This window comes from Balaenoptera acutorostrata, chromosome 11 (genome assembly GCF_949987535.1).
Source record: "Balaenoptera acutorostrata chromosome 11, mBalAcu1.1, whole genome shotgun sequence".
NCBI classification, from domain to species: domain Eukaryota; kingdom Metazoa; phylum Chordata; class Mammalia; order Artiodactyla; family Balaenopteridae; genus Balaenoptera; species Balaenoptera acutorostrata.
The window spans coordinates 39552315-39568422 of NC_080074.1; the positions used below are offsets into that span (position 1 = coordinate 39552315).

Here is a 16108-nt window from a genome sequence, read left to right on the forward strand (position 1 = left end):
ATTGCAGCACCAATAAAAAAAGACTGCTACCATCACTCAGCATCAAACAGAAGAAGATACTTTCATTTTGTCAGGAATCAGAGTTGAGACAAATATTCTTTCTGCACAATCACTTTTCTGTACACTTGAAGCTAACACAACATTGTAAATTAACTATACTTCAATTAAAAAAAACAATCATTGTTTGAAAATTCAGTGGTAAATACTATGATTTCTCTACTGCAAAGACAAATGAGGAGTTAAGGAAAAGCCAGGTAGATCAAACAAGTAGTTGTTAAGAGTTCACCGAATGCCCAGCATTTTGCAAAATGACTGGGGGGAGGAAAAAACAAATGTAGGTCCTGATCCTTGTTTCAAAACTTTAGAATTTTATTGCAAAATTCTATCTTAATAAATAGAGAAGGCATGTTTTTGTTAACACAGTTTACATTTAATAGGCCCTAAAAATTGTTTATTAAATGAATGAAATGATAATGCATGAGCAAAGACCATTGTCACACTGGAAAATGTTTGCAAAGACGGTGATACATGAACAAGGTTTAAAATGTTTTTGGTAAATACTTCTAAATAATTTTTTCCATACACAAAATGAAAACAAAGTTTGGAAGAATTTTTGTTTTGCTACATAAAATGAAACCATAAAAAGCATCATTAATTAACCTCAGTGACATATCCAATGGGAATATGTCATGTTTGGTACAATATTGTCAATGATACTTTGTTTTTTCTAGATGTGACAAAGTTTACTATTCAGAAGAAGAGAATTTCAAAAATAGTTAAAATTAGTTTTTTAAAGAAGAAAATGCTTTACATCCTTGCTATTCAAAGAGTGGACTATGGACGTGAAACATCAGGGTAGTTTATTAAAAATTGCGGAATCCAAGATACTGCTCCAAACACATAAAATCAGCATCTATATTGTAACAAGATTTCCAGGTGATGTGCATACATACTAAAGCTTAAGAAGCACTGCTCTACATACTTCATGTTAAAGGCATGTATATGCGTTTATAACAAAGATTACTAATTAAGTGTAAGCTTGTGATTTCTACCCTCTAAAAAAATGGTTAAAAAACCGAGCACGTAATTTTTCAGCTCTTATAGTACAACCGTAATTGTGCTAGCCCTTATGAGGAACCCAAAAGCAGTATAACGCAGAGCTCTGATATAAAATGATACACAATCTAATTGAGCACACATAAAATAATCAGAATATAATGGGCTGCTTACTTTTGACATGATGACTATTAAATACAATAGGATGTGTAAGAACAGAACAGGTAAGTGTGAACTAGAAAAGTTATTTTGAGGGAGTAGAGGCAATCAGGTACAGGAAAATACCCTGAGAAAAGACATAGAGGAGGGGTGGAGCTAACTGAGACCCTTGAAAGATTATCAAAGGGTCTCAAGGGAAATTTGATATTATGGAAGCTGGTAATTGGGAGTCAACCGTAGTTCTTAGAAAGCAATGACATGATAGCAATGTGAGTCTTAGAAAGATTAACAGAATGAAAAAAATGTATTATTGTAGGGATGAACTTGAGTCAGAAGAGCCTAGAAGTTGAAGGTCAGAGCTGTCCATGTCAATTTGGAACTCAGCAGCTTGTAGATGAGGTTAAGATTGTAGAGAGGGATGATCATACCAAGCATTAGGAGAAAAGGGCAGAGAGCCAAGAACAGACGTCCAGTTCAGTCAACATTCAGTGAACAACTATGTTCCCAGCACAATGCTCTACACTGGTAAAACAATGGTGACTAAGGTTTGGTCCTTGCCCTGAAGGAGCCAACTCAGTCATCTATGGTCTGGGGCTTATGCTAAATGAAAAGGCAACAAAGAGACAATGGAGAAACCAGAAGAGACACTGAAGGGCTCCAACAGCATAATATCTAGAAAGTCAAAGGAAGAGGGATCTTAAGGAATGTCAGAGACACCTAAATATCAAGGGAAGCAAGGATTTGGTATAAAATCAGTCTGATACATTTTGAGAAAAAAAGTATCTGTTTATGTATTCAAATCTCTAAATTGTTATTTACTTTTCCAAGCTTCTCAATTTACAACCTAAACTTCAGGGGACAAGAAAATTCTCATGTAAAATTGTTTGCTAAATAAGGCTTGTTCTAAGAGGACAAATACTCATAGAATGTATATGTATCACTGTGCTTTTCCTATGCTCCAAATAGTATCAAAACCACACACACAACCCCTATAGGCAACTTGTCATCTTCTATAATTATCTAACTGCCAAATTCATTCCCAGGGATTTATTCTTTAAGAAACTTAAAATTGTTCATAAAGAAGGCTAAAAATAGCACAGAAAGGGAAACTCAGTGGTTTCCATTGAGGCTATAGATTTTACTGTTTGTTTTTTATTTAATATAACTAATACAAAATGGGAATATGTCTACTTTCTTGACATATGCTTAAAGAACAGGATCATACATGAACCTCTAAAAACATAAAAGCCTTACCCAGAAAAAAACACACATTCAAGATAATCACAGGTTACCTTGCTGGAGAAAAAGATGTTATTTTGCTTATTCTTGTGCAACTTCTTCCTAAAGCTTACATTTTTCATTTAGAAATTTAATTCTGGGATCAATGATATCTAAATAAAATTTAGGGATACAGAAAATCCGAATGCATTAAAGATATGGGAAATTTTAAGGATTTTATCAGATACACAAAGTCCAGGGTTTACCAAAGCATATCATCAAAATAGCATGTCTAGAATTGAGAACAATGTCGTTTTGATTGCTACAACTATAAACAATATGTGGTCCAATACATGATTTAATGTCTTATATTTGTATTCACCAAACTAAACCAATAAAAATAAAAATGGCTGACATTTATTGAGCAGTTACTAAATAGCAAGCACTCTCTGAGAGTTTTACATATATTTATTTCATTCAATCCTAAGAACTACCCCAGGAGAGAGGTACAATTATTATCCTCATTTTACAAATGAGAAAACAGAGGCACAGAAAGTTTATGAATTAGCCCATTACTTATACATAATAAAACTTTACAGTGAGTCAAGGAAATTAATTTAAAATTGCTATAACTTTTATAGGTTTTACTAATGATACATGGATTTGATATGCCATGGTCCACCATACTTGTTTTTTACATTGTCTTTACATAATTTTAAGTAAAAGGAAGTAATTGTGACATACCTTTATCAAAAATACCTGGCAATCACTGATATAATCATATTCCAGTCCATCAAAAGAATGATAATGACGGTCCCCATATATTGTGCACACTGCTGGGCATGGATAATATGTGCAGTTGAACATTCCTCGTCGACAAACACTATTAGAAAATAATACAAACACTGTTACCTTTCTAAGAAACCTGGCTCTAATTAGTATTTTTCAAGCAGCATAAATATTGGAAGGTTTGTATTCAAAAGCATTCACTAAGCCAATAGCCCTTATAAATATGCCCAATTCGTTTTGATAACATTTTATTACAATGATAGATAAGGCATATATTTACCACTTTGTCTAAATAAATTATCAGACATCACAACCAAGCCTGGAAATTGTGCCTCGGTCACACAGAAAACAGGTGATGGAATGAAAAATTAAACATACGCCTGCTGGTGGCTAAAAGACCACAATGCCATCTCATCTACTGGAGTCCATTTAAATACCTTAGACAGGACTTGTTCATGAACTTAGAATTTTTATCCACATTTCAAGGAAACTGTATTTCAATTTTATTTTATGGCTTATTTCCAAACAGAAAACTTTCCATCAAATGTGACCTTCTCTTTGGAACACTTATCACTTTCTTATAAACTTGAGATATGTTTTTCCTATTAAATTTTCAAATTGTCATAGTTCATTTTTTTCTCCTGGGTTGAACAAATAGGAGTAAAAATAATGATCCCCCTGAAGGTAGTAGCTCCCAACCAACTCCTGAAAGCCTTTAAAATCTTATTTACTCAGACTTGGTTTGCTTTTTGCTGAAATCAGTCACATTAAGGAAACACAAGATGACTGAAACTAATACAATTTCTTAGGAAAACTGTGAAATAAACAGATCTCATTACCAGGTATAACATGGTGTAGCAATCACTTCTCCTGAGAGGTACTCCCAATCTTTCCAGATACATGGACAGCTTTCAGGAACGTAACACTTTCCTTTGTGCTCTGCCATTCTTTCAAGTGAAGAAGTAAATGCTATTTAATATAAACTACTAATTTCGGTTTTTTAAAAAATCAGCAATCTTGTCATATTCCAAACCTTCTGTATTTGTTACAGCTGTCGAAAGCATGTTCTAGCTGACCTATGGAGGGGTCGAATCCAGTCTTTCTCCCCTATTTTACCACACAGTACCTTTCACATCACAGAAATAAATAAATGCCAGGCAAATGACTGGATGCAAAATTTTAAACTTTTTGTTATCACTTAGTACAACAAAAGGGAGACAGAAGCCTAAATTTCCGGGTAAAGTGAGATATTCTGAAAAAACAATTAAAGAGGAAGTAAGGCTCCCTTTCTTCAATATTTGCTACTTGATAGAAGAGTCTGTGAGTCTAAGAATTTTTTTACAAAATAGTGAAGTATGAGCTGGATAACATTTTCTATTACAGGATAGAGAGAGTAATCAAAAGCTTCTTTTGTTAGTGCTTAAAGTTAAAAACCATGAGGCTTTAGGTGTGTCTTGAATAAGAAACCATTATATCGAGTGTTTCACATTTTATTATTAACATATCAAGTTTTGAATGTTGGTTTCTTCAAAGTGTAAATTCCTTCATGAAAGATTACCCCATAAGAAAGTATCTTAAAATATCTCTGAATACAAAAATTAAAACAAAATCATTATTCATAATCTCAAGGAGAAATCAATTTGGGTGTATTATCAAAATATTTTGATATGAAGATAAAATAAATACATATTATATATAGTAAATATTTCAATACCCTTAATATAAATATATACATATATTTTTCAATATTCCTAAAATCTTTTCTCAAAAATAGCTTCCATAAATAATAATAAAATACTAATAAATACAATAATTTAAATATATAATAGTATAACTATAATAATAAAAGAAATTAACATAATAAATAATGGATAATAAAATAGTAATAGCAACATTCAAAACTAGCTAGTAAAAATAGATAAAATACATAGTTTTTTTCTGAACTTGCTTTAAAATGTGAGAATTCCATGTTGTCAAAATTAACATAGAAGTCAGGAATCTTGACTTCTTATCTCTTCTCTCAAATAGAAATAATCACATATGTTCCTTTAGTGCTCTGCTTCCTCGCTCATAGTTTATCTAATGTATATGTTATCCATTTGACTTTAAGTTTCACTCCAGAAGACCATGAATATCTTGTTAATGGTTGTGTTCCAATGCCTAGCACATAGCAGACACTCAGTTGTTGAGTAAAGGTGAAGAAATGAAACTATTTATATAAATGATGCATCAACTCATTCAGATTTCTTTCTTTCAGACAACAGTGCCCTAGAGTCCATAATTTCTCCCCTCAACCTTCCCAAACTTCTAGCCACTTTCCCTGAGCATTGCATCTCTCTTCTGCCTAGAAAACTAAAAGATTTTTTTCTCATCACTCAAGACTCAATTTAGTGCAATCTTTGCAGTGCAATCTTTTATGTACCACACTCCCTATATATAGCAATATGTACAAACCTTTTTTGGAGGGTTTACCACAATGAATTGCAAGTAATTCATTAAACGTCTTACAGAGAAAATAAGAACAATAACAAAAACTAGTATTTTTGAGTGTTAACTATGGCCCAGCCACTGTTCCACCTGCTTTAAATACATCATTGACTCATCTAATCCTAGTGACAATTCCATAAGGTAGATTCTATTGTTATCTTATATATATTTATTTTAGCACCATCATCCCTGTGTCTTAACACAATGTCCCAGATATTAGGTGCTTCATAAACATTGGCTGCTGAATTGTTTAGATAAGGGATGCCTCACCGAAATGAACCACAATTCTTTTTTTTTCAATTCTCATTTCTTTTATTTTTTAAAATATTATTCACATTTTTAATTTTTTAATTGAAGTATAGTTAATTTATAATATTATATTAGCTTCTGGTGTACAGCATAGTGATTCAGTATTTTTACAGGTTATACTCCATTAAATGTTGTAAGCACAATTCTTAAATAACCAGCCAAACTAGTGGTTTTAAGTGGTTACACTGATGACAAGTTTTTCATAACTAATCAAAACTGGAAGAAGAGAGCTGTAAATCACTGTGAATTGTCTGCTTTAAGCAGGTTTGGGAAGTGGGGTTAGTAATAAAATAAACATTTACTGAGCACCTGCCATATGACTAGTGTGCTGCATATACTCAACCATCTATGAAGTAGATATTATTACACCCGTTTTAAAAAGATAAAGTTGAGGGGCTTCCCTGGTGGCACAGTGGTTGAGAATCTGCCTGCCAATGCAGGGGACACGGGTTCGAGTCCTGGTCTGGGAAGATCCCACATGCCGCAGAGCAACTAGGCCCGTGAGCCACAACTACTGAGCCTGCGCGTCTGGAGCCCGTGCCCCGCAACAAGAGAGGCCGCGATAGTGAGAGGCCCGCGCACCGCGATGAAGAGTGGCCCCCGCTTGCCGCAACTAGAGGAAGCCCTCGCACAAAAACGAAGACCCAACGCAGCCAAAAATAAATAAATAAATAAATTTAAAATCCTTCAAAAAAAAAAAAGATAAAGTTGAGACTCCAAGTGGTTAAGATTTGTCCCGAGGTACTTTACCTAATAAGAAAGAGGGCCAACATTTTAACCCATTTCTATATGACTCTTTCCACTATATTACTTTCCATTTCTTTAATCCACAATGATTTCTAAACTAAGGTATGTGGTCCATTTGTAGTGGATGAACTGCTGGCACTACAAGGAGCCCCATGACAACAAGTGACACCAGGCTTATTGTCCTAAAATAAGCCAGCCAAGGTCGCGTGGAAGTCAATACACATCATACTACCAAGAACAACTTTATAATAGAAAGTTCCATCTAACAAAATTATTTCCAAACAGTGAGAGGCCTCTTAGTCAATTCCAACTATACTTATGTCAATAAAATAAGAGAAGGTGGGAGGAAATTACTTTAAGGTTTTGTAATAAAATTTGACCAGTAAATTAATAAATCACTGTTGAACTAAAAGTCAAAGGTGACAGCAAATAGATATTTTTTTAAATAATAGCATCAACCACAAGCACATGAAACAAAATTAGGATGTAGATTTATTTAATCAGCCATGCATCCCTGAATCGTAATCAAATCAAATAAATCAAGCAATGTTGTAGGGTTCAATTATTTTACTATAATAAAGGTTTTATTTCCCTTGTCCTTTTTACTAAAATGTCTTCCTTGCTCATCTGCTGTATGACCTGATTTCTACCTGCTTTTATTTTCCCAGGCAAGGCCTTGTTCTTTCACACTCCTTCTATGTCCTTTCTTTCTAAAGAGATTGATACAGTCCCATTACTTGGCTCTTCAACCTATTCCAGATGGGGACCATTTAGACAAATGTGACTCTCCTGGGAAACAGACCACAAAACCTCTCTCTTCTTTGCTCCTGGTTTATATGAATGGAGCCCAGGAATCACTTTGTGTGAGTACGTTCATCGAGAAAGAATGGGTGACCTCTTTGCCTTAGGTGGCCCTCCCTCTGTGCACTGCCTCAATTCATTACCAGAGAAGGAAGGCCAGTGAGGCCAGATTCTACGTGTGCCTGCAAGGAAGCAAATAGCCACCAGATTCTGTATTTACCTTCCATGTATACTAGGCATTTCTGCTACTAAAGAAAATTTACAAAGATAAGAGTAAATTATGCTGCCATAAAATAGTGACCCATACTTATTGAGTGTATACACACACACACACACACACACACACACACACACACAGGCACACACACCACATTTCACGATGCCTAACTGAGACTTTAAAGGAACTTGCAGAAAAATCACGCAGCTGATATCGGCAGGGCTGGGATTTGAAACAGGTGTGTCTGAAGCCAGAGCTCCCACTGTTAGCCACTGCCCTAAGTAGCCTCAACACACCATTTTCTGTAACATCCATTAGACAGATCAGTTGGCATCAATAATATAACTTAAAATCGACAAGAGTAACAGCACAACAGAATATACAAAATATATGTACTTCAAGTGTTTTGAATACAGAGTGGCTCACTATCATTTTCCCAAAACTGCAGTTGAATCAGGAGGTAAATGCCAAGTCCATCCTGAAATGAGTTCTCTCCTCGATTCACTGCATTACTTTAATTATATTGTATACATAACATATTGCAACATTATTTAGTCATGTGTTATATGTGATATGCATCTCACACATAACATATGTGATATGTTCCATGAGCACAGAAAAATAATTACAACAGTCTTCTAGTTACCAACTCAAAGTGAACCACTAGTCAGAACACAATTTTAGCTATTCCTATAAATAATGTTTTTAAGTGCTCTTGTGTTTTCTATCAAATTCTAAACGTTCTGTGTTATCAAGAAAAAGAGGCTTACCCTGGAGCACAAACACAGCCACTTATGCAGGGTGATGATGGGGCACAAGTGAAGTTCATAGCCAGGTTTGCACATGTAGTTTCACAATTTACACCACCAGCTGGTAATTCAGGGTCAGGAAACCTACAGTCGAAATACTGTTTTCCCTCGGGGCAGATGTGAACTTCAGGGACAAGGCACAGATAAAATACCCTTAACTTTGTATTTGCTCCATACATTTAATCTTTTCAACATGCATTTGTCATCAAAACACAATTCACCATAGAATACAGTGTATTTAACAGTAATAACTGATCTTACTCTGTGATGTTTGGTTCATGAGCTTACAAACATTCCCTAGACAGATTTCCTTTCATCACCTAAATTTCCAAAATCTATTTCGAGTTTGAACACTTTAGCTGCCTTCCATAACGCAGTAACTAAACAACTAGTATATAATTTTCTGAGATCAAGAACCAGGGTATTTTGATTAATCCAAACATACATTATCAATTTTTGAGGACTGACAGTACAGTATATTTAAACTTTACAAAGTTGTATGTTTACAACAAACACATGATACTTTTACACCTTGCTTCACCTCTGAGTCATTATTTACATTAGTCCTCACTATAATGTAGAAGTGCAGAAAATGGACATAATTACAGGCAGGCTAGGAGTTACATATTGCTCCAGAAACTTTTGAGCTCAGAGGGATTAAATAACAGCCCTTATCTGGGGCCAAAAGGAATCTTGGGGATTCCTCTGTGAGAAGTCTGGCCACCTGGGCATCCTTTTCTTCAATGCTGAGCCACCCTGACGCAAATGGGGCAAGGCAGGGAGGGCCTAGTAGCTATTGAATATGTGTGTGGTCCATGAACATACACTGTAAAGAAGTCCTAGACAGCCTGAATCCTCATAAATTGAATCCAGGGCATATAATTTAAAGCTAATTTATAAAATATATTACATAACTGTGCAAATAAATAACAAAGCAATAGCTCACAATTAGTTTTAGCAGCCTACACTCTTCCTGCCCATTAAAATCAACAAAAGGTAGTTTTGTTTAGTATTTGCCTAGAATTTATCCACAGTGACCAAAAATTTGAGGCTTTCTGTGTGGTGAAAATAAATAATATAAAGGGTCTCCTAATATATAAGATCTTCAGGAATGATATGCAATCATAAGATGATATTCTCAAGAGAGATGGCAGTCGATGTCATTTTACATGCCATTTTTAATTGATGGCTGCTAGTGCTAAAGCTTTGCTACTTATAATGTAGCCCAGGACCCAGTAGCATTAGCATCACTTCGGCCATCAACAGAAATGTTGCAGGCATCACCCCTGACCTACTGAGTCAGAATCAGCATTTTAACAAGATTCCCAGGTGACTGTGTGTACATTAGAATCTGCTGGTCTGGAGTAGGGTTTCCCAACTGCTGTTGCACAAGTGAGTTCCAACAGGTGTCTGGATACATATCCCTAAAGCCTTTGGGGCACCTGGGGTGGTGCTGGGATAGGCAGCATCAAGACAGCATCCCTGGGGGCTTCCCTGGTGGCGCAGTGGTTGGGAGTCTGCCTGCCAATGCAGGGGACACGGCTTCGGGCCCTGGTCTGGGAAGATCCCACATGCCGCGGAGCGACTGGGCCCGTGAGCCACAACTACTGAGCCTGCGCGTCTGGAGCCTGTGCTCCGCAACAAGGGAGGCCGCGATAGTGAGAGGCCCGCGCACCGCGATGAAGAGTGGCCCCCGCTTGCCACAACTAGAGAAAGCCCTCGCACAGAAACGAAGACCCAACACAGCCAAAATAAATAAATAAATAAAATAATAATTAAAGGTGCTAATAATTAAAAAAAAAAAGACAGCATCCCTGGGTTGATCAGCTCTGCCCCTAAGCAGCCTTATATGTCCACTCCACACTATCCTACAAATATTATAATTCTGAACGTGAAAAAAGTTAGGAAGTGCCAGAGTACCATGTTGAGAAACATTCTAAGGCTATTCCTCCACGCACATTGGCAAGGAGGGCTGTGACAGATTAATAACTTCTGCCCTAAGAGTAGGAGCAGTACTAGAGGCACATTCTCTTTAAGGAAAACATCTATCTAGATCTTACCAGTAGAGGGTGTTGCTAATTCATCACATTTCACAGTCCCATTTGAACACTGGCTGGTAGAAGTAAACAAATAGTTAATTCATGAAACCAAACCTCAAGTTTTTTCTGTATTTCAGAAACAATATAACATGCAAGAATTGACAAATACGATTTTTCCTTTTTACAAATAAGTTATTGGTTTAGGCCCAATTGGAAGAGAGCTATTTCAGTTCAACACATTTTTATCAAACGCTCATATATGTGTGGGGCACTGTGACAGGCATGGGGAATTCAAAGACCAAAATTCGCAGACTTTAGCCAAGTGCCTACAATATTCTAGTAGGAGAGAAAGACATACAAATAAATAATTTAGCCAGTGTGGCACGCAACATAGAAACGTTTAAGACATAGAAGTAAAGCACCAAAAAATGTTTAAAAATCTGTTAGCAATTGACATCAGGGCAGTCAAAGAAGATAAAGTTGGGAAGATTTTGAAGAAGGGATGGAGGTTACGATACAGATTAAAGTAGAAAGGCTGTCACACTGAGTGGAGTTGTAGTACAAAGCCATGGAGGGGTAGGACAGCTTTCCATGCGACAGAGTGCCATGTGGGAAGTGACAGGGGATGCAGATGGCAAAGAGTCAAAGGCCAGCTCCTATTAAGACACTAAGAATTTATCCGTGAAGTGAGTCACTAAAGACCTTAAACACAGATGTGATATGGTTGGTTTGAATTCTAGAAAAGTCATTCTGGCAGCAGTGTGGAAGATAGAAATTCAGGGCATAAGGCAAAAACCAAATTCAGGCAATGTGAACCTTGAAAATCCCTTAAGAAGATATCATGATAAGGAAAAACACACCAGTTCTCAATAAGCCAGCGGATAAACCACAAAACTAAAACCCCTCAGGAACTTACAGTATTTGAGCACTCATCTCATTCTTAACTTTTATTTGAGAACCAAACTGATCAAACGCCTTCCATTTCACTGTCTGACACTTCAATTCATAGCTCTTTTCTGCAGTTATGAGCACAAGACTTAGGCATTCCATGTTGAAATGTAATATATACATCTGGTTTTATATATATATATATATATATATATATACACATTAGGGTTTAATACATATAAATGTAATATATATGGTTTAAAAGTTTACATATTAAGGTTTTCTGTATTTTTCAAATTATAGATGTCATATTTCAATTTATGGTTTTGGTTAAGAAGTTATATGACTACATGTTATTTGTCAAGAACAATCACCATCACTGAAATCTACCATAAGCCTGAGGGCGTTGGGATGAGCTCCCCAGGTTGGTAAATGCTGCCTCTGTAATGACACCGACAGTGAAATCTGTAAGGAAAAGAAAGGGTTAAATTAACAAAATAGGATATAAATTTTTTTAAAAACACTGAAATTCAAGCAGACCATATGCTCTGTACTGGTAATTTTAATGCACAGTCTAACAATGACATTACTCCATGAGATTCCATGCAATTCTGTTATACAAATGTGAAGCCTTGTGCAGCTTTAGATTTTGTTTTCAAAATTCAAGCTCTGTATTGTTTTAGTGACAGAACAGACTGTGTTGTTTTTGTCACCAAATAAAAAGTCCCTGAAGGCACTTCAGAGAAACACAACTGGTATATCATTTAGCCTTATGTAGACAACAAAAGTCTTTATGTCATATGAGATTTGAGAAATTTCTGAGCGCTGAGAGACATTAAAATCCTGCTACTAAAATCTGCCACATGACCGTGAAACATAAACCTTGCTATCATTGTTGATATGGCAAAAGCAAGTGGGAATAAACTTCAGGATTAACCATCAGATTCCTTAGCTCCTTCTATAGCGATTTTGTGAACACATACAGGGCTAACAAATAAATAAAAGTAAAGACATTAAGAGATATTAAAGAAACAACTCACAAGCAGATCTTTGCATATACGCACACTTATTTCATGGACAAAGTGACTGTTTAATAGTGGAAAAAATTTATGGTGCTGAGTCAATTGGATAAAAAAAAGAAAGAAAGGAAAGAGGCATGATAGCCCATTTATCCTGTAAGGGAGAAAAGAGATAAAAACTGGACGCTGTCAACCCACTCCTGTGACGTACATGGGCACACAAAAGCTAAGTGTGTCTTCATAGTATTTGCCTTCGGGACAGTTGCAGCCTTCAGCGCAGTCATCGTGACACTGTTCTGGGGAAGAGAGAGAGATGCAGGAGCGGCGACAGAAGGAGGAGCAGTGATGGTACATCATGCCTTTCTGGCACGCCACCCCTGAGGACGAAGAAGCATCGGTTGAGAAAGATCTCCACAGGGCCGAGAAGCATTTTATGCTGGGTTATACGTCTATGATAGACATAAATCACGAAAAAAGAAGATATCTTACATCAATAAACCTAGAACATTACAGAATCCTATATCGTAAATAAATACATCAATTAATTAATTAAATAAACAATTCTTTGCCTCGGTGTAACTGAAGAACAAAATTTCTATGTGAACTATATTTAAGTGTGACATTCCATAACATTCTTGAACAGTCTGTGCTATAATTTTTTTTTTTAATATTTTTAAGGTATTTTATCCGTCTAAATAAACTTCCTTCCCTCACATTTTAAATTTATTTACCGCTATACTGACACCACCTTCTTCTTTGACATTATTTAATCCTAAGTAAACTGTTAGTCCTCTACAAGTAACACAAAACTTGACTTTATCAATCTGTACTCACAGCTCCTGTTTTTTGCCTTTTTAATCATGTTTGTACTTTTTGCTAAACCCTCCAATTTCTTTTTAGAACAAACTGAACTGATTACAGTAGGCAAACTAAAATAATCTAAAAACACACTTGCACAAACAAAAATGCTGGATAAAACACAACTGAAATAATGTTAAATGTATAAATTGATCTTGTGAGAAAAAAATGGGGCTGGAGGGTAACTTCTCCATACGCCGGAAGTAAAGAGAGAAATAAAATTCAGAACTTTAAGTAGAGGAAGGGAGGATGGGTCCCAGTAATCCTGGACCTCATATTTAACTCTTAAGGAAATGGAAAATGAAAGTTGGTCCTTTTCAGGGCAAGGAATTGGGAGACCCTTAACTTGGACCTCCAAAAAAAATCTCCATTGTCAGTTGAAAACATGGACTACAGCAGAGGTCAGCAAACTTTTTTTGTAAAGAGCTAAATGGCAAATAGTTTCAACTTTTCTGGCCATACAGTCTCTGTCACAGCTACTCAACTCTACCCTTGTAGCTCAAAAGCAGTCATAGACAATATGCAAACATATGGGCAGTAAACTTTATTTTCAAAAACACGGGAAGCCCAAGCGTGTAATTTGCCAACTTCTGGACTAGAAGAAATCTGCTCATAGTACAGGGAGATGCCAGGAAAGCTTCTCTAACTCTGTGGGGTCTCTGATGAAATAAAGTATCCTCTGAGAAATCAAATTCCTGCACAGGTTTGGTATATGAATTTACATCACTTTTGTATTTACATTATTTTTGTCTTAGAAAGCCCAAGCTGAGAAATTAACATCAAAACTGGCCAGTGTTACTCCTGGAAAAATAGGAAAAAGTGTTTTGAAACCACTGAGGGATGAAGAGATGGAGAGAACGATGCTCCCGAAACCCAGGTCACAGAAGATTCTAACAGGGGTAAGGGGAATGGGCAGCCTTGATAATGAAAGATTAACTCATAAAAGAAATTATAGAACAGTAAGGAAAGGAAACAATCTACCATGCATGATAACAACAGACATCATAACCAGGAAGATTCGAGCCCTAAGAACTTGAGATAATAATTGCCTGTTGCGTAATTTACCTATTTACTTACAAATCTGTGTCACTATACCACATAATGTTTTCCCATACTTTCCAATATTTAGAACATTTCTATAAGAATTTTTTCAAATGTTTCAAATTATTTCTGTTGCATATTTCAAACCATACAACTACACTCTAATTTTGCTTATGGTGAAAATAGTTAAAAGCCATTGGTCTTATCCAACAGAGCTCCAATTTTAAGAAATAAAGTATTTCACTTTTTTTCATGTTTGCACATTATAATAAGTCAAATAACTTAAGCAAATATTGACTTTTTATTTTAAAAAATAGCGGTAATTACAAATACAAAAATCTCTAAAGTGTTATTTGATCATCTTTATCAGTCACAATGCCATCATACTCACCACAGAATGAAATCTGAGCTCTGAAATCGATGGGAACACCACGCTGGCCACAGAGGTAGGCATAGTGGGCAAGAGCATTGCATAGGCAGGCGCTTCCACACTTGCACGCATCGTGGCGGCATAGCTGATAGTACAGCCCAGGGCTAATATAGATGTGGCAAGGAGCAAAGAGCTCTTGGTGGATAACATCACAGTGTGCTGCATATCCAACTAACAGACAAAGAACCCCATTAGCACTTCATTTACTAGTCTAGCTAGTATCAAATACCCCTAAAGTGTCAAATTCCAGTACTATCCAAGCATCTTGCTTTCCTAGAAATACACAGTACTGCATATTATTTTCAGTAAGAGCCAATATTTTCAGCTTATACTTTTTTGGTTTGTTTTTACTTTTGGTAATATTGGTAACAGCACTTAATCCATATTTAATATTCTTCTAGCAAAAAAAAAAAAAAAAAGTATTGTGTTACACCTGAATAACTTGAGCAACAGAAGGGTTAACTGACAAAAGTGGCCACAATTACCCCATCGCCTGAGGACCGCCTTAGGAAATCACCATAATTCTGCTCTAAAGAACTAATGAGTATTAGAAGGTTTATCTCCCGACATCCACACACAATAAAAGCAGTGCCAATTGTGGATGTTATGGCAATTCCCTGGAATACACAATTATCCAGGAAGGACTAGGAATCATCTCACTCCAATGGAGTCTCTGAGGTAAATGGTAATGAGGTAGATGCCACATAGCCATTGAACGCAATATCTGCACAATGCCTGATAAATACTAGGAGCTCAATCATGTTTGATAAATGAATCTATGACGAACACATGAATAAATGAATAATGAATAGAAATTGATAATGGAACATATGCTAAAGGCTATGAGCTATCACTACCAAGACATTTGAGGGGATGTGTATAATAAGTTCTTGAAATGTGTTGACTTTTCCTTGAGAATGACTGATCAAATATAATTCTTTATGGGAGTAACCAAGTTTGACAAAACAATCTGGATTTCATCTTTCTGAAAAAGCCTCGTCCTGTGATTTCTTGGTGCAATGGACCTTGATTGCATTGATTTCTTCACAGATAAAATTAATCAATTGAGTTGTCAATTGATTGAGTTGTCATTGTCTTTGAGAGACAAGATGAGCTGCTAGAGATCAGAATTTTTTCACTACTGAGGAATTATACTGAACTTTTTTTGTTGACCATTTTAAATATATTTATTATTGGAAACACATGGTAATTATCTAAGTAATTACCTGAGTATTATATAT

The 16108-nt window shown here is 35.9% G+C and overlaps 1 protein-coding gene across 2 annotated transcripts in view; it reads right to left on the reverse strand.

The window, feature by feature from the left end:
• OTOGL (otogelin like) overlaps window positions 1-16108 on the reverse strand; it is a 150955-nt gene that overhangs the window by 84264 nt on the left and 50583 nt on the right. For both annotated transcript variants that reach the window (XM_057556858.1, XM_057556857.1), the window contains exons 19-25: window positions 14829-15038; window positions 12750-12915; window positions 11910-11984; window positions 10653-10705; window positions 8554-8716; window positions 4062-4169; window positions 3178-3316 (exon numbers count right to left, since the gene is read on the reverse strand). In XM_057556858.1, coding sequence (XP_057412841.1) covers window positions 3178-3316; window positions 4062-4169; window positions 8554-8716; window positions 10653-10705; window positions 11910-11984; window positions 12750-12915; window positions 14829-15038 — 914 coding nt within the window. The remainder of the gene's footprint in view (window positions 1-3177; window positions 3317-4061; window positions 4170-8553; window positions 8717-10652; window positions 10706-11909; window positions 11985-12749; window positions 12916-14828; window positions 15039-16108) is intronic.